Genomic DNA, 23,585 nt, shown 5'->3' on the forward strand with positions numbered 1-23,585 from the left:
ATGGCAAATATGATACTCGTATTTATAAGAAAAACGTCTCAATTTGAGATCTCAATTTCACTCATTCACCAATCTCAATCTCAATCCCCTTAATCAAAGACAACAATTTGACTTTATGAAATTAAAAATAATAAAGTTTTTCAACAAAGATTAATAAGTTCGAGTGGTTAAGGAGACATACTTGAAATCTATTTGACTGTGTCGTGCCAACTTGTAAATTAGACTAGTTAAGCCAAGAAGTTATAGTCAAATTGAAAAAAAAAAAAAAAAAATCTCAGGTTTTTCTCGGCTCATTTTAACCATTCAGGTCGTCCCATAAATGTTTCTAATGTAATTAAGGCTAGAAATGGTCAGTATAACTACTATTTTCTACCGCTATTTAGTATTGTTTAAGGCTGGTCTTAGGATAGTTGAGTTATGTCGACTCCATGAATAGCTTTAAACTCGATTTTTTAAATGAATGGAATATCATATATGAAATTGGATTTCAGTTGAGCGGAACATATAAACAATCAGCTAGGATGAACTTAAGTGCACTCAGTTGAGTCTGAACATTAAGTGAACTTGCTATAGGAAGCCTAGGTTAGGTTGGATGCAATTATTTGATATGAGTAACACATACCTTGTGACCATATTTACGTCTTATTATTTATGTTATGATATCTGAATGAACTATGTGGCGCATATACTTATTTTTATTTTTATTATGACTACTATATTGGTATGATTATATTTATGTCGTGCGAGATAACATAATGCACTATGTATGATAAGCATGAATGAAATATCATGAATATGTATACGCCCGGTAAAGAATTTGTGTAATGACTCTAAATGTCTCTGTTTAACTTAAAGCCGCTACTATATATTTAATACGGAACTAACTTCACTTGACACAATCGCACGTTTAAAGGCAGCGGACTAGCGATTGTGCGGCACTCACTTTCCAACGACAAGTGAGCTAAGCCAATTTGTACTTGCGTCGCCTACGGCCAAGCGACGTATGATCAAGCCTCTAGCCTCGGTTTTAAAAGAAGGTTTTGGAAAACGAGAGTAGAGAGAGATTTTAGAAAGAGACGTTATATAAGCAAGCAAGAGAGAGATAACAACGGCTTAGCATATATAACCTTGGGTAGGGAGAAGTTGACAAATACAAAAAAAAAAAATAAATAACAAAGGAAACATGCAAATGCGAGTACTATCCTAACGGGCGGCTTGAATGTGTCATTTTCTACACACGGCCCATACGTGCGAGTATGAACCCACCAGTCGGTTCACACACCACTGGGCCCCTTTCCTTGTCGGGCAATCATACTCTGAGAGCTCTCTATGCTGGACACCTGTTAGAAGTAGTAGCCGTCTTGGCAGCATTATGAAAAACATAATGGTTGTTTTCCTGCCTAGTAGTGTACGCGTGTGTACCATCGTGAAGGAATAGGGGTATCCATCAATGCATGAGCACACATTAATGCATGAAGTCCCAATATTTTTCCATTTTTTATTGTTTTTCATGTCATCCATATCATGCTATATATTCAATTCACAAGACATAGCGTAATGTTTTCATGCTTTCAAACATAACAATTCATATCGTGTGCATATCATATAGTAAATATTATGACCGTCACATAATGCAATCCAAGAATCTCATAACACATAACGTCACAAATCATAACAATTCATCAAAGACAGCATATCGTTCACATTGCATCACATTGACATATTAATCCATATCGGTCTAACATACAATTTATGAAACACATGTGAAACCACTTACTCAGTTTGTCTTAGCTGGCGTACTCCCTAATTAATTTAACGTAAGCTCCTGCGCATCGAAAGCATCCTACGTTATCACCGGTCGTTCGTTCCTATTGGATCGTTCATCGCTTTTGTTAGTATTTCATAATAATAATCGAAATTGTGAAATACGACATTAAAATAACCTTATTTACCTTAATTGAGGTTGAAAATAGGTTCAGGTGGGTCAAAACAGTGCAGATAGGTCAAAACGAGGATTCCCGAGCGAGAAGTAACGCCGGAGCCGCTGAGCCGTTTAAGCCGTCGGAATCGAGGGATTGTTGCGTCAGATTGTGACACGTGGCACAATATGGAGCTGCCGCGTGTGAGGACTGAGTTCGGGTCGAGATACGGGTCGGTTGCGGGTTCTAGGCTGGGATGGATTTGGGCGGCGGGTTCTGGGCTGGAACAAATTTGGGCTGCGAGTTTTCGGTGTCTGTGGACTGCGGACTATTGGGCTGCAGCAAATCGGGCTGGGCTGAGGGCAATGCGTCGGCTAAAGGCGAGTTGGGTTACGGATCCAGGTCGACCCGAAGTCCACGGACTTTGTCTTCTTTACCTGTACCTCCTCTCTCTACCGTAACGCCATTCCGGCGTCCGTCGGATTCCTCGCCGGACTCTCGTCGGATTCCTATCTCTCTCGTATTTTCTCGATTTTTCCTTTCTTTGCAAGTTGCTCCGAGGTCTGTTTGAGTGTGGCTGACGTTTGGGAAGAACCATGGTGATGCGCGGGAAAGGGAAGTGTGTGGAACGAAAACTACGACGCTTGCCGGAGTTTTTGAGTCTCATCGGAGACCACGTGGTTTCATCATCGAAAGTCTTGAGCTCCTGGATTAATTTAGGGTATTTTTCCTTTATTTCTTTCCCATTCCACGTGGCTTCCTCGGTATGTGGTTCCGCCACAGTAATTTGACGAAACCGATGTTTTTATTACGTAAGGCTTTCACTTCCCGAACTAAGATTTTAATTGACTTTTCTTGATAACTTAAGTCTTTTTCGATCTCGAGAGGCTTATAGTCTATCACGTGCGTAGGGTCGGTAACATACTTCCTCAACATAGACACATGGAATACGTCATGTAAGCTCGAGAGTGACGGCGGTAAGGCTAACTTATATGCTATTGAGCCTATTCGTTCTAGGTTTTCAAAGAGTCCAATGAAATGAGGACTTAGCTTGCCCTTGCGTCCGAAGCTTAGAATGTCCTTCATAGGGGCCACATTTAGGAACACCATGTCTTCTTCTTCGGATTCCAGGTTTCTACGCCTTATGTTCGCGTAGCTCTTTTGTCTACTCTGCGTTGTGTGCATCCTTGCTTTAATTTTCTGTATGGCATCGTTTGTAACGTAGACTAACTCGGGTTCTATTAGTTCTCGTTCTCCTACTTCGTCCCAGCTCAACGAGGATCTACACCATTTTCCATACAACACTTCAAACGGTGTCATCCCAATTGTTGTTTGAAAGATGTTGTAAGAGAATTCCATTAAATGTAGCTTGGTGTCCCAACCTCCCGTGAAATCCATAACATACGCTCAAAGCATGTCTTGTAGGATTTGGTTCAACAGTTTCGTTTGGCCATTAATCTGCGAGTGGAAGACAATGCTAAAGGTCGACGTATCCAATGCTTTTTAAAGTCTGCGCCAAAGGTCGACGTAAGAAGTGGGTCCCTTTCACATACAGTTGAACCCAATTGTCTATTGTATATGTTGTCTTACCCGATAGGAAGTGTGCCGACTTTTTCAGTCTGTCAACAATTACCCAGATTACTGTATAGCCCTTCAAGTGTCCTGGGTAAGCCTACTATTAGCAATATTCTCTCACTTACATTTCGGTATACCTAGAGGTTGTAGTAGTCCCGTTGTTTTCTGCCTAGGGGCTTTTACCTGTTGGCACATTAGACACTTACTCACGAACTCAACAATGTCCTTTTTTCATAATTCGCCACCAGAAGTGTTGTTTTAGGTCTTGGTACATCTTCGTACCACCTGGGCGAATTTGTCTTAGAACTCACCACACAAACTATGGCAAAAAAACTAGTATCGGCATATCCTCGCCTGACCTAAATGAGGTCATCTTAACCTCTAACACATGTATTCTCTTAGTCACACAAATTAACTCACAACCCTTTCAGTTTTTGGCATTACACTTCAGCCAACTCTTTACTTAGCCACATTCATGTGGCAATCGTTGTGCTACTACTTCTCTAGTCTTGTTACAATTTCATTCTTCATATTGTTCACATATAGCCTGATGCCCTCTTCTCGAGCGGATGCTAGTCTCGAAAATTCTTTTGTAACTACCCACCTTAAGCACGAGGTGATGGCTCAAGAAATACACGTGTGTTCACTTCTTATAGCAATTCTACGGACATCTTAGAGCACTTCTACGAGCGTTGTTTACCTCTCTCATGATCATTTCTCTCAGAACACTTCCTCACAAGGTATGGGCCCATAGTAATCTTCCCCCAACGTTATTCTAATTCTAACTCACAACTGCCTAACCAAATCTGAACTCGTAACGCAATTGTGAAATCTTCATTTAACCCTCAAGCTCATTACCGGACTATTTTGTCCAACTGTTATTTTATACATGCTAGCAATGTCTTCAACAGATCTGACTTTGTCTTCTCCCTGACGATGTTTAAACGCCACGTTTCTGGACAACATCAACTAGATCAACCCTAAAGCCTATCGATTCTTGAGCTTCTACTATATTTCTAGACAACATCAACTAGATCAAACCTAAAACCTACCAATCATTGAGCTTACACTATATTTTTTATCAACGCCAACTGAATCAACCCTAAAGCCTATCGATCCTTGAGCTTCCACCACGTTTCTAGAGACTTATCACTTGTCTTCTCAGTGATTCCCTTAAAGTAGCAAACAACGTTTAATTCATTAACATAAGTCAAGTATCGCTTCATGGCTTCTATTAAGTCCGAAAGTCAAATAGCTTTAAGCGTTACTCGAGAAGCTTGTGGTAAATCATTCCCACACCATAAATTTATATCGTGACCATTAATCAACATTACATATTACTCAAATCTAACCTTTACGAAATCATCCGAAAAACCAATTTTATAAGAACAACTACTATTAATTTAAGAGCACACAAAAACATTTAAAAAATTATTAAGTAGATATGTTAAACGTGGAAGAATAAATTAAGAAGAAATTAATTTTAATAAAATAATAAATAACTAATTATATAATCAATTGTTTGATTGAAAAGGATTGACTTTTCAACGATCCCAAAGTCAAATGGCTATATTAAAATATAAATGAGAAACAAAATCGGTTGTCATTAAATAATTTTGCCATTTTTTTTATTAAAAAAAAGGGAGAATTTTCTTGTCAAACCTTTAATTTTTAAAACATTAATAATTTATATGTTTTTATTTTTTAAAATTATAATATTTTTCAAACTTGAACTAAGACAATTTCATTTTCCTGATAAGGTCAGAGGGTAATAGGCATTACCTTAGCCTTTCCTACCTCTGAAGGTATTTGGGTAATAGTCTCTTTGGGCAAAAACAGGATATGACAAAAATGGGATATGGCAAAAATAGGATAAGGTCAGAGGGTAATAGGCATTGCCTTAGCCTTTCCTACTCCTAATAAGGTATGAGGGTAATTAGCACTGCAGTATTATACAGAAGAGGCAAAAACCGGATAAGGCAAAAACAGGATAGGGCAAACTCATGATAAGGTAAGGTAGTCATGATAAGGTAAGGTAGGATAGAGCTGTTTCCTTCTGCCGCCTCTACACATTGGGAAGAGCTTTTATTGCAAGACTTAATAAGCTGTTTCCCTTACTCGCCCTGTAATAGGATTCACCCAGCGGATGATACAGTAACCGAAGGAAGTTCCACTAAGCCTTCGGTATTGGTGCACAGTGGATGGTGCCTTACTCCTCAGATGTGAGAGGGCTACCTCAAAAACCTTCACATCAAAGTCTACACTTATCGAGAAGTGTTTTTCGTAAGGAGTAAGGTATCAGATTATTGCAATACTTAATAAGCAGTTTCCCTTACTCGCCGCTGCTGTAGCAGCCACCGAAGGAAGTTCCACTAAGCCTTCGGTATTGGTGCACAGTGGATGGTGCCTTACTCGTCAGATATGAAGTAACCATGACGAAACCTTCACATCTGAGTCTACACTTATCTCTAAGTGTTTTTTTGTAAGGAGTAAGGTAGTTACTTATTTACTGTCTAAACGTCAAACCTCAGTATCTCTACCCCGCCCTGCATGAAGACTATAATGCAGTAACCGAAGGAAATGCCACTACGCCTTCGATATTGGCGCACAGTGGATGACTTATAAAAAATGAAACATATGTTCTAAGTTGGAAAATATTTTATTAGGTTAAAATATTATTTTGGGATTTATATTTCAAGTCAATTTTTATGAAAATTTGTTTATTAATTATAAGTATTATTTTCATTAAAAAATATATAATAAAAAGAAAAACAATACCGAATCAAATGTCCTATACTGACCTATATTCTACTAAATAAAGATGCACTTAACATATACTACCCATAATATACTAATAATTAAATATTAAACTATCGTAAGCATGTGTCACAGTCTCGTAGTTGCAATGTCATCGTCAGCCATATAGAGGCGTCTTGACTTTACCTAAAAAATAGATTATGACTTGAGTAAGAAATACTCAGTAAGCGACCCCCTATCGGAGTTAAATGCAAACACATACAGTTTCATGTATGGGACCATCATAAAAGTGTGTTGTCATGTTGGTCTGGACTATGAGACTCTAAAAAAAAAAAAAAAAAAAAATACTCGAACAAACTCCTCACAACATGTGTTGTCATGTTTTGATGTTAGGAGACCTCATGCATTCTACGTATCACGTGCATTAGGATACTTTTCTGTTATGATTTGTATGGACAGAGACCTTTACGATATTTATTTTTGCCGTGATATTATGCAGACCCTTTCCCTTTGTAGCGTTCGACAACTTGAACATGTGCTAGCCAAATGAGCCAAGCCCAAGGGCACTCCTACAAGTTCGGCTAGTGGGTCTTATGCGCATGCGTGGGTTGTGTGCATGGAAGTACGATACACATCCAACCCTAATCATAGAAAGCAGAGCTTAATGTCATAATGTTTTTATGAAAACATAGGTCCCAACATGATTGCTTATGTTTGCATTTTTCGACCACAACAGTAACGTTTAGGCTACTCATTAAGTATTTTTTAATACTCAAGCTATGTGTTGCTTCTTTTTTAGATAAAGGTAAGACATTTCTATACGGATGACAACATTGTTGCGGAAACTAAGGAACCAACGCTAGGATAGTTCCATTTATGTTTCGATTATAGCCAGAGCTTTATTTTTTAACGTTTTGAACTCAGTGTTGTTTCGTTTTTGTTTGATTTAATAATCATTATATTTTAAATTTAAATTTATAATTATTCTTCACTGTTTGTTGGTATATTTTTCACTAGGATCCCTTGCACTAAGCTTTTGGTACCATCATTTATAATTTTTTTTTTTTTTAAGTCGTTAGTTAGATTCAGTTGAGACATTTTTAGACTTAACCCAATTGTTCGAGTTCGGGTTAAAAAAAATTTAAAATCCAAACCACGCTCATTAAATAATGAACCCTACTCAATTCAACCCGAAATATTTAAGGTTGGGTTGGTTCGAGTTGTTTGTGTTGAATGATGAAAGTCCCACATCGACTAATTTAGGGAATGATCATGGGTTTATAAGTGAGAAATACTAACTCCATTGGAATGAGGCCTTTTGGGAAGCCCAAAGCAAAGCCATGAGAGCTTATGCTCAAAGTGGACAATATCATACCATTGTGGAGAGTCGTGTTTGTCTAACATGGTATCAGAGCCATGCCCTAAACTTAGCCGTGCCAATAAAAGGAGTCAAGCCTCCTCGAAGGTACGAAAGTAGTCAAAAATGACCGAGCCTCGATTAAGGGGAGGCGTGCTTTGTTCGAGGGAAGCTGTTGGATGATGAAAGTCCCACATCGGCTAATTTAGGGAATGATCAGGGGAGGTGTTGGTTTTTTTTTCAGATATAATTAGAATACGCAACTCAATTCCATAGGTTCCCCTGCGACTACCTTGTTACGACTTCACCCCACTCTTTCATCTAAGGATGCCTAGCTGTCGCACCGAGTTTTAAAGGTGGGAAGTTTATCTGGGGTACCAAATCGAGGCAAACTCTGAATACTAGATATGATCTCAACCCCTTCTTCTTATCGATCAAGCTGCTTTACCGAGGTGAATGAGGTAAGATCAGTCAAGTGAAAGAATAAATAGGTTCTCCTTTCCTAACTATTCTCGTGGCTTTCGCGTGAGTTGCAATGTCCCTTATATTTCATAAAATTACCTTTTAAGTTTTAAAAATTATTTAAAATAGACAAACTCTTATGATAAAAAAAAAAAAAAAGATTTAATTGAATTTTAAGATTCAAATTTAAGTGGGGCCCACCCAGAGGGAATTAAAATAATAATTGGAGTTTACTTTAATAATAATAATAAAAATTATAAACTTCCGATTTTGTCTAAAAAAATATTTTTAAATTATTAAAAGTTTAAATAATCCTTAAACTTTTAAAATAATCCTAATAAAAAATAAAAATAAATATTAATTAAAAAAAATTAAAAAAAATTCTTATAATAATAATAATAACTGTAAACATTATTATATAAATAAATAAAAACGGTGAAACATAATTAAAAAAGAAAGATTTCGAAATTGTTAAATAATTTTAAATTGTTTGGGTGCAAATAATATTATAACAAACATATATAAATATTCCAAAAAAGTGTCTAATATCCACATGAAGTCTACCACATGGACCATTTTAAAATTTAGCTAAATAGTACATAAGTTTGAAGTTGAAATTGATGTCATAGGCTTACATAGGTTGACTTGGATTTCAAATTGAACTTACATTAACGATAAATTGGTGATACCAACTTAAGTTAATTAGGTAAGTGAACTTACTATCGGCTCGATCAGACGACTTGTTTTATGTATGACGACACGTGCCTAGTGGTCCTTGCACGTGTCATTTATGTTTTACGTTATATGATGATATGATGATGTGATGATGTTATATGAAGATATAATGACAATGATATGATGATATAACGATATAATGATGTGATGATGTTAAGATTTTATATGGTGATGTGATAATGTTATATGATAACGTAATGATGTTGCATGATGATGTGATTATGTTACATGATGATGATGCACGATATGATATGATCACATGATGATGAGGATGCGTGATAACATGATGGTGTAAAATGCATGATAATTATATAACTTAATATGACGATATTTCATATTAATATGATGTGCATGTATTACATGTCATGATGCATTATAATGACGAGTTTTCTAAGACACAACCCTAATTGATGTTAATGACCATGAATGTATAAAGGTCAACGCATGCATGTTACCTAGTGCAATGCGTGAATAATGTATAGGGTTGTGTCATAAGGATGATTTAAAGATGAAAACTATAGGACTTCATGCATTTTGTATGTTCATATACATCGAGTTCCCCATTTATGATGATGAGTATGAACGTATACACTATGATGATGATCATGATCATCATCATCACCATCATGCCTCACATAACACTCGCGGGTTTGCTAATCTCCGGACGTCCGACTACAAATAGCTAACCCGACTATAATGGGTCTAGGGGGTGCAAACTGCTTAGGAATTCACACTCGCACGTGTGGGTGTGTAGGAAATTACTACACATCCAATTTTGTCCGGATTGGAGATCACCTCTATAATGGTTTTAACGATATGTTCTTAAGTATGAGTTGTATGTGTTTGCATTCTCTGACTCCAATAGTGGGTCACTTACGGTGTATTTCTTAAAATACTCAAAATACTCAAGTCGTGTGCTACTTCTATTTCAGGTAAAAACAAGACAACCTTATACAATTGACGACGACATCACAAGTAAAGACCATATACATGCATAGGATAGTGGTATTTCATTTTTAGACTTTAGATTATCATGTGTTTTTACTTGTAATGTTTTATTTAATATTTCATATGTTCTTTTTAAAGACGGTTTGAAACATGTAAGTCAATCACAATGTCTTACGATGATGTTTTCAACATTTATTTTTCGCATTAGAGAATATCTTATGATGACGATAGCGACTTTAGGTTAGCAAAAATCTAGAGTCATTACATTTGATGACTACTTGGTCCCCTTATAATACATTTTGAGGCGATTTAGGTATGACAAACCCATATATGATTTCGATGAACGATCGTACAAACAGAAAATGTAATAGTCAAGTAATACAACATGAAAGAAAATAAAGGATTTGACATGTCATGAGCATGTGACTATGAGTAACACATCTTGGACTAGCATGACCATGATACTGTACACTCAAAATGATTATACAAATGTTAAATAAGTATAAAGAACGACTACTAAATACAATAACTAATATCTTTAACTTTATCTTTAAAACATTATGATCAATTGTTGGTGGTTGGTCGAGTGGTTGTTGACCATTTATTGCAACACTAGGTAGTTGTTGTAATACCTCATGCTCATAAATTGGAATCCAAATTCGGCATCTGATGACTTCGACATTCCTCTACGACATAATCTTGTTACTTACTTCTCGCTTATAAGAGTCAAAATTTGACTCCAACATTCTCCTACGACATGGTGGATAACAGTGGTCGTTTGTAGAGTTTAGTGGTGGTCATTAGAGGTTGTTAATTATAAATAGGGAAATTTCACACACCATTTAGGTGTGGTGGATTAAGCAAACATTTTTATGATATTAGAGCCCTTTCGGTTTAACAACCTCAATCCTTTCTTTTCAATGGCTTTTGATTCATCGATTATTCTTCTCCACCACCATTGCTGGCTTTAACGCCGTAAGGGTAGTCTCCATGGTTGCCACATGCAGAGCCGATTGATTACTCTTCGATTCCACCTTTTTGACCTACAAATCACCCTTCGTCATACTCTGTACATACAACCTCACTTTCTCCAACACAATCGGTTTCCCCTTATAGCCAACATAGCCTCTCTCATTTTCTTCCCAATCAACCTTTCATCCTTCACAGAAACCCTAATCTCAGAACCTCATCAGCGTTCTCTTTGAAAATATATGGAATCTTGATAAGCCCATCAACGTTCTGCAGAAATTTGCTTTTGAAATCTAGGCGCCGCACTGGCCTCTTGGGCAACCAAGTCGTCGCCGTCCTTTTCGCCAAAATTGGCTCCTTCACCCACTGTGGTGACTCTTCCGGTTTTAACATTGTCTTTGTCCCTTGCTCTAGGTTTCCCCTTTTACTTCTTGGGTTAGACATATTCTCGCCATAGCCAAGGTAGCATCGTCGCTAAGCGACGATCCCTCTTCATGGGTTAGACATATTCTCTCAAAGCCAAGGCAGTATCATCGCTAAGCGATGATCCCCCTACAATTTTCGATGGCCAAGAAAGTGTTTCTCTGCAGCTCCTCCGAACCAGATTGTCGACATTTTCATAAAAACAATGTTTCTTGACCTCTCGTTCAAATCCGACGCTTGCTATGTGGTGTTAAGGATATTTAATACTAAATTATAGTTTACCATATATATCACATTCAATATTTTCTTATAGATATTTGCCTTCTTACTATGTATCTTTCTATTTATTACTATTTCCATATCTTTGTAATTTATTTGATTATAAATAGAGAACTTTCACACATCATTTAGATACGGTGGATTAAACAAACATTCTCAGAGGTTAGTAACGATAGTCGACACTCGGTTCGGTTAGGATTGCACGACCATGAAAAGGGAATCCAAACCCACTTAAAAATTTCTATATAACAAACGTGTCAACAAACCATGGAAGGAATTGTCTCACCATTGACAACAACTCAACTAAGGAAGCTCAAGGTGTCTATCTATGGCTATGGTTCAAAGTTATTAAATGACGTTTATTTATTATATATATATATATATATATATTGTATTTACAGACAGTTACAAATTTGGACTGTCGTTTATTATATAAATTTGTTCTCATATAAACCAAATTGAATTTGTCTTCATTTTTATTAATAATAAATGTCTGATCTCCTTTTATGAACACATAAATATACCTTAAACAATACCTTTAAATCTCTAATCTTGTGATCGAACACAAATCTTATTGCAAAGAAGCTATGTTGAAGCCATATATGTAGGTAAACTCATCGTGGACACATTTAAACATTGTGTAATGACCCGAAAAAAATCACTGAAAATTCACAAGAATTCAGGTGAGTGTTGGAATTCTCGCTCTTGACTCGACCTATACATGCATCAGCTCCTCATACCACGTATCACACCTACAGCTAGAAACCTTCGACTTACATGGCTTAGTCGGCTTGGGCTCAAAAAGCATTCTCTCGAGTCGATGATGGGAAATTTGCCCATTTTCTACTGATTCGACAATCACAAAGCTGAAATTGACCTTGTTTAAGGCAATTTGGTCAATTTAAAGTCCAATTTTTTGATTTAAAGTAAGGACATGTGAGTTACTAACGAAATGAGATGGACATTCTAATAGGAAACAAAAACCGGCGTTACTTGGAGCAATTTCGAGAAAGGGAAAGCGAACGTACTGTGAAATGTAAGTGGCCACCGAGTATGAAATGTCTTTTCTAGAGATGGAAACGCTGGCTATGGCCAACCAAGTAAGTGGCCATGTGCCCGTGGCTTCACACGTGTCATATGTTCGTATAGTTGAATGGTTATGAAATGCTATGTGTACGTTATGATATGTGATAAATTGATATGTTTATGATATGATATATTAAGTTAGGATATGTTTGAATACATGCTCGTGATATGATATGTGAACGTTAAGATATATGATATGTGCATGATACGAGTTGATACATTAGAAGATATAATAAGCTTATGATATGACATACGTATGACATGAATGATATATTATATGATTGACATGCAAATAACGAATTGGCATAATGTTCAACCCTAGTATATGCATGGAAGTTGTGATAAAAATGATATGATATAAAGGAAAACGTTAAATAGGCTCTGATACATATAATGAACGGAAAACTGTTGGGACCTCATGCATCATTGTGGGTTTATGCATTGGGAGATACCCCTTCTTCTTTACGATGGTACGAACGCATACGTTACGAAGCAAGAAAATGATCCTTATGTTTACCATAATGCTGCTATAACGACCGCTATTCCTAACGGGTGTCCGACATCAACAACTACCAGAGAATGCTCACCCGACGAGAAAGGGGATCAGGAGGTGTGCAAATCGATTAGTGGGTCCATACTGCATGTGTCGACCGTGTGTAGAATAGTAAATACACATCCAATGACTTGCTTAGGATAGCCGCCGTAGGAATATAAACTAATATAATAGGTCCCACTCATGATTGTATGTGTTTGCATCTAACCCCGAGAAGGGGTCAGTTACTGAGTATTTCTTAAAATACTCAAGTTGGGCTACTCTTATTTTTTTTCCAAGTAAAGGCAAGATTCCCGTGTATGTCTGGCGATTACATCATAACCTAAGAGATCATGACACATGCATAGGGTAGATTCCAATTTGAAATTTGTAGACTATACACGTCAGTTTGCATTTACATTTAGTAGCATATAGGTCAGTATAAGACTTTATGTTATTTTCAATTTTTATTATTTTATTTAAAAGCGTTCTAGAAAACATGTAAGACCAAGGTTATTAATGAAGTATTTCCGCGTAAAATGTCTATGATATATATACAGTAGCGACTTTAGGTTAAGTACACATTATTATTAAATACGATGTTGATATTTGAATAAAAATAATTGCCAATATTCTGGTCCTACAAAGAAATTATTCATACCTATTAAAGCTAAAAGTAGAGGTGTTCGTGAATTGGATTGAGACGAACTCAGACATTTTTTAGACTCAACCCAATTGTCTCGAGTTATAAATTTTTTCAACATAAACAATCGTGGTTAAATAATAAACTCAATTCAACTAAACCATAAAAAATTTGGATTGAGTTGGGTCGGGTTGATTCAAGAGCTCGAAAGTGCTTTGAAAGGTGTCAGCAGGTGAGCGAAATCGGAACCGAAGGCCGCCATGTTCGCCTGTTAAGCCAAGTGTTCCCCCACTTCGACGAGAGTTTTGCTTTTTGGCTGCGCCAATCGCAGGCAAAAACAAAAAGGCTTTGATGACTCAAGGTTCATAGCAGTGAAAAAGAGAGTGAGATAAGGAGGGGCTACCCTCGGCCCGATTATTCTATTCACTCCAAGAGACAGACATGATTATATAGTCAAAACAACTCCGTCAATTTTAATAAAACTAAAATGTTAATTCACACAATATCTATTTATTTATTTATTTTCAAACATTTAATTAAATTTACACTCGGTCTCAACTTATATCTTAAAAAATTAACTTCGTTAAAATTTATTTTAAAAAATTATGAAATTAAATAATTTTTTAAAAAATTAATAATCGGGTTTAATTCAACTCTACCCAGTTTTAAATAAACTCACACGAACCGAACCAATCCAATCCATAAAATTTAAATTAATTCGAATCGAACCGAACGAAAACCGTTCTAGTTGGATGGAATTAGGAGGGATCGAGTTAACCTGATTGGAAAATAATATTTTATTTAAATTCTCATCCAAAATTAATTTTGAATTTTTTAAGTTAAAAGGTGCGAAAATGGGAATGAGAATGAAAGTCGCGTGTAGAATACGCGCCATAGACGAGAGTGGTGGTGTAAGTCTACCAAAGTGACGGATTGAGAAGCTTTAAAGAGAGAGAGAGAGAGAGAGATAGTAAGCAATGGAGGCTGGGGTGAGCTTCTTGGGGCTTTGACCAGACCCGATTCGCTTCAACCATGGCTGTACCACTGAGACCCCATTTATGGACTTCAAGCTCCTTGCTCTTTATTGATTTTTGAAAGCTTCACCCCTTCACTGATTTTCTCTCTCAACTCCGTTTTTCTTCCATTTCCATTTCCCTTCAATTTGTTTCTACCCTCTGATTTTCTCCTTCTTTCTATCGCAATCTTCTCTCCCACGATTCATCGCTGGAAATCGCCTCAAGATCATCGGCTCTTCATACGCTTTGATTTTCATCGCATGTTTTTGGTGTTTGTTTGATTCACCAGCGGAGTTTCAATCTTGCTTTCTTACAGATCCATCTACGTCCGCCAAGTGTTTGTTGGTTTGTTCCTTTTGCTCTCTGTCTCTAAAACATCACTAATTTATTGATTTTACCTCTTTTTGTATGAGCTGATGGTGTAGATCTTTAGCATGTTTACTTCACTTGCTTTAATGATGGAAATCGTTTTTTGAAGTATGGGTTTTGGTGAAGGCTTTCTAATTTGATTCTCCATGTATTGATTCAGATTCTTGATCTTTGAACTCTTCTGTTTGTGTTTCGATTCCACAGTTGAATATGGCTATTGTGAAGAGGTTGAAGCTTCAAAATTTGTCGAGATATGTTTTGTGGTAATTGGGTTCATCAGGGGTTTAGATTGTCAATGTTTGCAGAAGTTCAGTTTGGGAAAGGCCAAGTTTGTGAAAATTAATTGAGGCAGGATTTATGTGCGGATATATTTAGTGTTCTGCTTCAGTGAGAGCTAGTAGAGGAAAATATTTGGCTTTTTTTTTTATGGAAATTGTGGACGCAGGAGAAATATAATTTGTTTTTGTACACAATGGGTGGAGTTTGTTCAAGAACGAGAAGAACTACTTCAGCTGTTATTGGTGGCCATACTGGGGTAGTAGGGGGTTCCACGCATGAAAATGGTCATTCTAACAATGAGTCGGGGATGGTTTATCAGTCTCGTGAACTGCCATCGAAAATTAGTGACTCCATACCGTCTGCTGTTGACGATGGCGTCAATAAACCATTGCGAGAACCGTTTTCGTTCCCAGAGGTGAATGTGGTTCCATATGGACTGGATGATATCAATGATGGAATTCCTCGCTTGTCTAGAACGTTATCTCAGAAATCTAGATCAACCAAGTCCAGACAAGCTGTTGCGAAGGTAAAAGCACCTAGGTTTTACTTGCAACTAGAACAGTTTAAGTAAATACTTTTAATTTTTATGAAATTCTGTTTACAGATTAGAAAAAATATTCACAAAGACTGTTTCTTCTATCTTTGTTCAAAAAAATGACTACAAAGAGCGGAACATTTTCGTATGGTTCTTCTTTTTATAAGACAATTTTCATCATGAATTTAAACCAAACATCTTATCAAAGGAAAGATAAAGTCGAATATTCTCAATGCGACGCAATGAAGTGTCAAGGTTTATAAGAATTGTTTAATTATGGTGATACCCTTCTTACTCTACCAAGTGTATTTATTTCTTCTGAAATATTCATGCACATGACCTTAATAATTTTCTAACTACCAGAAGGGAGAGTTTACTTTTTGTTTTATGTGCTAGATTTATATTTGAACCTATGGTTTTGTTCTTCCAGGGAACTAGAATCTGATAGACAAATCAACATTATCACATCATTTTTTCTATGTCAACTCAAAAAAATTGTATTTGTAATATAGGTATCAGAAATGAGCTCTCTTATAGGCAGAGCAGGTACCGTTGGGCTTGGAAAGGCTGTTGATGTTTTGGATACACTTGGTAGTAGTGTGACGAGTTTGAACCTTGGTGGTGGTTTCACCTCAGGGGTGGCAACGAAAGGGAACAAAATTTTAATCTTAGCTTTTGAAGTTGCCAACACCATTGTGAAGGGTTCTAGTCTAATGCATTCTCTCTCAGAGCATAACATTAGAGTTTTAAAGGAGGAAGTGCTTCCATCAGAAGGGGTCCAAAATTTAATATCAAGAGACATGGATGAACTCTTGAGAATTGCAGCAGCAGACAAGAGGTGGATAGTTTAGTAAAATGTTGTTATTTCAGTATACTATTGATTTTTATCTCTCTAGATCATTGTTTGAAGTCAAAATTGTGAAAAGAGTAATTCTCTTCTATGAATTCTGGCAGAGAAGAACTGAAAGTTTTCACTTGCGAAGTCATTCGCTTTGGCAATCGATGCAAAGATCCTCAGTGGCACAATTTGAACCGCTATTTTGATAAGTAATGTCTGATGGAGTACTAGCCTCCCATTTTTTACTGATTTCCAAATTATAATACTCACTTGTAAGTTGTAATCGTTTCTTATGTTGTCTTTGATTGTTTTATAGGTTAGGTTCAGAAGTTACACAACAAAGACAATTGAAGGAAGATGCCAAGGCAGTGATGCAGCAGATGATGATATTCGTTCAAAACACAGCAGTGAGTATATATAGGCTTACTGTTGTAAAGATATATGTTCTTTATTCTCTTGTACTCGTTGCAGTTTTGTGTCAATAGTTATTGTTTATTTCCTTACAGGTTCTAACATATAGTTGTATTGAGTTATTTAAAATATCGCTTGGTACTTGATATCTTGTGACATATTCTTCTGCAACTGAACAATTTTCCACTGGTTGGAGAGGTCACCTGATATTCAAACTATTACGGACATACATAACAGCTGATATTGATATCCGTGTGTGCATATTTATTTTTGGCATTTTGGTCCCAACCCTTATTTGGTTCAGGTTTCTTCACTATTTGATTCCAAGCCGATTAGCTTACTCCACCTCATTCTTTGTATTACTAGTAGCATCTTGCCATCTTGTACTAAACTATCTGGGGTTTCTCATATAAAATAAAAAAAAAGCATTAGGATTGCTTGTTGGTTTGTTCATGGTTGGAGGTCCAACAGTTTGGATGGTCAATATGATAATGTTTTTTTGTGCATTCTCAGTGTATTTAGTCGTATCTTTATTTACATATCCTTTCATGGGAGTGTTGCAATATGTAACGGGCTAGGGGCTATGTTCCTACACTTTGGAAAGCATTAGACCAGTGAGAATAATACTCCTACTGGAAATTGAAAATACTAAGAACAGTTGGATACTGTTATAACATTTTTCTCAATTTCAACTATTTTTCGGTTGAATAGAATCATGATTAGGTTCTCTATACCAATGCAAGCATGTCAGCTTCCCGTGGTTCACCTACCTATTTCAAGTCTCTCTTTTTGACTCCGCTCGTTTTTTATTTCTTTCTTTTTCTGCAATATTTGATTTTATGTTCCTGCTCTAAGTATTTTAGGTGTATAACCTTTTACACATATTTAAGACTAACCTGTTCTGTGCAAAAAAAAAAAAGATTATAGACGATTCGTTGTTTTCAAAGAAGTTAAAGACCTTCCATCTCTGAGTAATTTTTTTTTGGCACTACCATGAGTATTTTTATTACCGTCTGTGGTGGTCTTTTTATTCTACATGACTGAAGTCATGTGTGTAAATGATTAAATTTTGTTTTAAAAATGATAGCTTACTTCCGTTTTTAGCATAATTCATACTTTTAGTTCTGGTAAGGAATTGAATTTTCTGTTTTTAAACCTTAACTTTTGAAGTTTTCTTTGTTATGGTATTGTAAAATTAAGGTTTTTAATATTGATTGAGGGTTGACTTCAGTAGTTTTGGTGTAAAAGAACGGGTTTGGGTATTTCTTTGTTTCCAATTTACTTATATAGAGTAGATTTTTAAGCTGTAAAAACTCACGTTTTCTGTATAACTAGTTTTAATTGCACTCTGGATGCTGTTTGTGACTAATTTGCATGTAGACTTCAAAAGTTTTCTTCCTTTAGTGATATTATTACTTGTTTAATTGGATTAAACACTTGAAATGCAGTGGCCAATAACATTGGCCGAAACGAGAAAATTGTCTTATGTCAGCATACATCATGTTTTGCATATGCTGCTGCTTAAGTAATGACTTCCGTAAAATAATCACTTTTTTGGAGTTTCTATACTAGCCAAAAAGATAAGTTCAATCAAAGGAGAGATGGTTGGCATCTCCTCTGGGTTCCTTGTAGCATATGGTTAAAGCTGCATCTCAAATCCAATTATGGAAAAAAAGATATACCCATTACCTTCCTAAAGTTATTTCTGTATCCCTGAATCTTATAAAACCATCAACTTGTAACCTTAACTCTGGTCTTTCACAACACAATTGAAGTTTTGAATGTTCCATTTTCAAGGTAAACAACAGAATTTGCTATCCTTTTTTTTTTTTTTATGATACTTAAAAAATTTACAAAATATTCTCCTCTTGTAGGAACTTTATCATGAGTTACAAGCCTTGGACAGATTTGAACAAGATTACCGGCGCAAGCTTCAAGAGGAGGATAACTCCAACACCGCTCAAAGAGGTAACTAGTGACTTCATTTACGTTGGGCTCTCTAATATTTGAAGATCACTTCTTGCATGGCCATGCATGTCAAACTTTAGGCAAACCAGTAGTGGGATAGTATTTCTCGTGTTTATATAGTTGCTTATCCGAAAAAAAAAAGGAAAATTTTGAAGCTATAGTCTTCTGAATCTTAATTTCTATTGGGCTGGCTGTATAAAATGTTCCAGCGGCTGGTCTGTTCTGTAGGCTTATTACAGTATTTTATCTCTCTAAGTGTGTTTGAGGTAAAATTAACAGTAGTTAATTGTAGTTTTCTAAAGTTATGAAATTACATTTCTTCAAGTTTGTTCACTTTATTGAATATTATATTGGCATACAGGAGATAGCATTTCAATCTTAAAGGCTGAGTTAAAGAACCAAAAGAAGCATGTCAGAGGTTTGAAGAAGAGATCTCTCTGGTCCAGGATTCTGGAAGAGGTAGCAAATGCATATAACTCTTTATAATACTGTATATGGAATCAAATGGACGTTTCTTGGATGGGATAAAAGACCCTTTTTGTTTAATTTCATATTATCAATGAAATGTTTCCTATTAAAAAAAAAAAAAAAAAAGGAAAACAATCGTCCCTTGCTTTCTCAAGTAGATGTTGCTATAAAATGGATCATTCACTGGAAATTTACCAGCTTATGTGCTTACAAACATTAAGGTGCTTTTATTCCAGTGTCATGGGAACATTAAGATAATATCATGTATCCACAGGTGATGGAGAAACTTGTGGACATAGTGCAGTACTTACATTTGGAGATTCATGAAGCCTTTGGCAGTGCTGGTACGCATTTAAATGATGATTGATTTTTTTTGTTGACAAATGATGAATAACTTGTTGATAATCTAGCAAATGCTACCATGTGTTTTATTTTATTTTAATTTTTCAATATCTTTCAGCCCTTTGGTTTCAACCATATTGTTACTTCAGGAATTTAAGCAACCGAAGTTTATAAAAATGAAAACATAGCCACCTGCCTTGATTAATTGGAGGCTATTGAATGTTTCCTCTTATTTGACAAATGGGTAAAGGTGCGAAAGCAAAGAACGAAGGGGCTTATCCCCCATCCAAAAACCCTCCCAACAATAGGAATTTAAACCATCATCAATCAAATAATCAATAAACATAGAGAACAAAGGAAATCCTTAAACTATAGCAGCCTAGAGGTGCTTGCTAGAACCCTACCAACCACCTGAAGCCCTCTCAAAAGGGTGCTCACAATAATCTTACCCTGTAGAGCATCTGGCTCCATGAAGAAATGCCACACCTTTTCGTCATAGAGCCTCATTATGTAATCTCAGGTTGCCCATGCCATAACTACCAAATTCTAGCTGCTTTGAAGTACCCTCCCACCTGACCAAGTAGGGCCCACCACCCTCATCCACTCTTTCCCATAAGAAATTGCATATTAAACTTTCAATGTTGTTCGGACTGAGACATGCATCCTAAAATATGGAAATAAAGTAGATGGAGATCCCGCTCAATAGCAATTGGATCAAAGTAAGCCTCCTCCCTTGGAAAAAAATCAAAATGGTAGACAAATATTTAAAGGACTATCATATCATGTTACATGATCTGGATATTTGAGTTGACTATAAATATGTTATAAAAAGTTAAAACATATAAATAAAGAGGGGAGTGAGGTTATGTTATTCCGTCGTCACAAGATAACACTCGAGGGAAAGTAAGATGAATAACTATTGATAGTCAAGTACTTTGAAGAGGAAGAAGACTTGATCCAATCCAAGGTGGAATTACTATGTAAGTTTGGTGGCCAACCTTGCGGGAATGAAGAGCTTTCATGCATGCTACATCAAGCTAAGCACCATAAGCCTTTTCGCACTTAAAAAGGAGGATAAAACTTGTAACTCAACAATTTCATTTAACAACGTTCTTGGTTACAAAGGAGTATAAGTTGGCTTACACATGGCCAACCAAAAAACCTTGAAATGCTGATAAAAAAAGCTAACAAGATTGACCCCAAGTAAAGTACATTTGCAAATAAGTAAGATCAATAGAGTTTGGGTCAAAGCTTCAAAAGGTTTGGGCTTGTGCCTTTACAAGAAGTCAATAATAACAATGTCCTAAAAAACAAGTGAAAATAGGTTCAAGTGTTTATGTAGCTTGGTCCAGCCGGCCTTAGAGTAAACACTGGGCTTCATGGGAGCAGCATAGGTTGGACAAAGCGGGCTTGTGGGCCAAGGGTGGCGTCCATCAGGGCTTTCTTGGGGGTTATTCGGGTCCTTGAGGCAGCATGGCAGGATGGCACATGGGTTTCTCCTTGCTTAGCCTTTAGATCATGAGAGAAATGTTTGGCTTGAAACATTGAACTTGTCAGGAGTAATGAGTTCAACATTTGCAACCCCAGATCTGAAAATTTATCCTCCAAATTTTGATCGATTCCTGTTGTTCCACACTTATCATCAAGTTTGGGCTTAAGTTTGTAGCGGACTTGTCTTGGCATTGATGGAATCTTATTCTCTTGTTTTATGCCTTCTAAACATTGTTTTGGCTCTTCTCTGATTACCAACTGGTATTGAATTATTTGTCTGCTTCATTAACTATACATACTATTTTGAATTAGCTGTGCTTATTTCTCATTTTATTACATTTTTTAAATTGGGATCTTGTAGATGATGATAAACCAGCCGAAGGTTCTCAGAGTAACCACAAAAAGTTGGGTACTGCCGGTCTCGCTTTGCATTATGCAAATATTATTAGTCAAATTGATACACTTGTGAGTAAACCAATTAATTTATAATACTAAAATGTTCAATGGTTTATAGTTTTTTTAGGAAAAGAACAAAGTATTCTGAATTAGCATATGTTTTCAAATCAGGTATCTCGTTCAAGTTCCGTACCTCCGAACACGAGGGATGCTTTATATCAAGGACTACCTCCCAGTATAAAGTCGGCTTTACGCTCAAAGCTACAGTTGTTTCAGCCCAAGGAAGAGGTATTTGTAAATTTTACTTGAGTGAAAATTCATCATACTCTACTGTTAAAATAGTCTGCTTCATTGGTTTTGCAATGTGCCAATCTTAATTTTCTGAATTTATTTTGAAGCTTACAATTCCTCAAATCAAAGCCGAGATGGAGAAAACCTTGCATTGGCTTGTTCCCATTGCCAATAACACTACCAAGTATAGCTGCTTACCCTTTATATAGAGAGACAATTCTTATTCTTATTCTTATTCGTATTATTCTTGAGCGTCATACATGTTTTCGTGAATAACTCGGGTTTTATTATTTTTTTCATCTCCTTTCAGCAGGATGTAGTTTTAGTTCCTTTGCTTAAAGAAAATGCTCAAAGTCCAGGAATATTGATTGATCTATATTTTATTACCAGTTTTTTTGGCAAACGATCTGAACGTTTTGTGCTTAAAGACTTCAGTTTCTAATAGCAGTTGGAAGTCGGGTTCTGTGGTCCTCGGCTAATGTTTTTGTGGTTGATCTCTTTTTTCTTCTTGCTCTCCAGGGCTCATCATGGTTTTGGTTGGGTTGGAGAATGGGCAAATACAGGGTGAGTTCTGAACATGCTGCTTCCTTATATCATAATTCCCACATCCTGCATATATTTTCTCACTTACCCAAAAAATCTGTTGTTTCAGGGCTGAAGCTAACCGAAAACCTTCTGGCCAGAACGAGTTACTAAGGATCGAGACACTCTATCATGCGGATAAAGAAAAGACTGAATCTTACATTCTTGAACTGGTGGTATGGCTTCACCATCTGATCAGCCAAGCTAGAGCTTGTAATACTGGAATAAGGTCTCCTGTTAAATCCCCAGTAAGATCCCCAAACCAGCGAATGATTCAGTTATCGAACCAAAAACCAAGTTCTCCGTCCCCGACCTTGACTGTAGAAGACAAGGAGATGCTTCAATATGTGAGTAAAAGGAAACTTACTCCGGGAATAAGTAAGAGTCAGGAATTTGATTCAGCAAAAACCAGGTTAAGCAAGCACCATAGGCTAAGTAAAAGCAGTAACCATTCCCCAACCAATGAAACTAAGAAGGATCCATTCCCTTTACGAAGGCCAAACTCCATCCCAGTTATTGATTTTGACATCGACCGCATGAAAGCTTTGGACGTCATTGATAGAGTTGACAATATCTGAAGCTTTTCATAAACTTGGATGAAAACGCTAGTGTATGCATAAGGTGTAACATGCCATTTTTGGATTCGGTTCGTGTGGTTGGTAGCGTCTATGGTGAAGAAGAAGAAGAAGAAGATTGTTGGTATGAGATGATGGAAGGGGAATTGTAAGGCGTTGGTTTTGTTTTTGTTTTTGTTTTTGGATGTGAAAATATATAAGGTTAATAGCATGTTCATGTTAGAGGACAGCTTTGAAATAGTTGTAGAAATTGTGAGAGGTTTCAGATAATAGCTTCTTTCAGTTCTGTGTATAGAAATACTTTTATTATTTCATAATAATTGAAAGTTGTTTGGATTC

General features: G+C 36.4%; 1 protein-coding gene across 1 annotated transcript; it reads left to right on the plus strand.

Annotated features, from left to right (window-relative positions):
• The first annotated feature begins 14,637 nt into the window (after positions 1-14,637).
• Positions 14,638-23,585, plus strand: LOC111477140. The gene is made up of 13 exons (XM_023121145.1): positions 14,638-15,046; positions 15,275-15,875; positions 16,397-16,722; positions 16,839-16,931; positions 17,039-17,129; positions 19,008-19,101; positions 19,463-19,560; positions 19,844-19,913; positions 21,764-21,867; positions 21,970-22,086; positions 22,197-22,273; positions 22,609-22,653; positions 22,742-23,585. Exons 2-13 carry the CDS (start codon positions 15,543-15,545, stop codon positions 23,247-23,249), a joined length of 1,956 nt encoding a protein of 651 aa, XP_022976913.1. The 5' UTR covers positions 14,638-15,046; positions 15,275-15,542; the 3' UTR covers positions 23,250-23,585.

This window comes from Cucurbita maxima, unplaced genomic scaffold (genome assembly GCF_002738345.1).
Source record: "Cucurbita maxima cultivar Rimu unplaced genomic scaffold, Cmax_1.0 Cma_Scf00003, whole genome shotgun sequence".
In the NCBI taxonomy this organism is placed as follows: Eukaryota; Viridiplantae; Streptophyta; class Magnoliopsida; order Cucurbitales; family Cucurbitaceae; genus Cucurbita; species Cucurbita maxima.

Bases quoted from the DNA above. Each gene is read 5' to 3' on its own strand.
- LOC111477140 (XM_023121145.1), top strand. From the start codon at position 15,543: ATGGGTGGAGTTTGTTCAAGAACGAGAAGAACTACTTCAGCTGTTATT. The intron at 19,102-19,462 runs GTAACTAGTGAC...ATTGGCATACAG, and splicing joins CTCCAACACCGCTCAAAGAG to GAGATAGCATTTCAATCTTA. The intron at 19,561-19,843 runs GTAGCAAATGCA...ATGTATCCACAG, and splicing joins GGTCCAGGATTCTGGAAGAG to GTGATGGAGAAACTTGTGGA.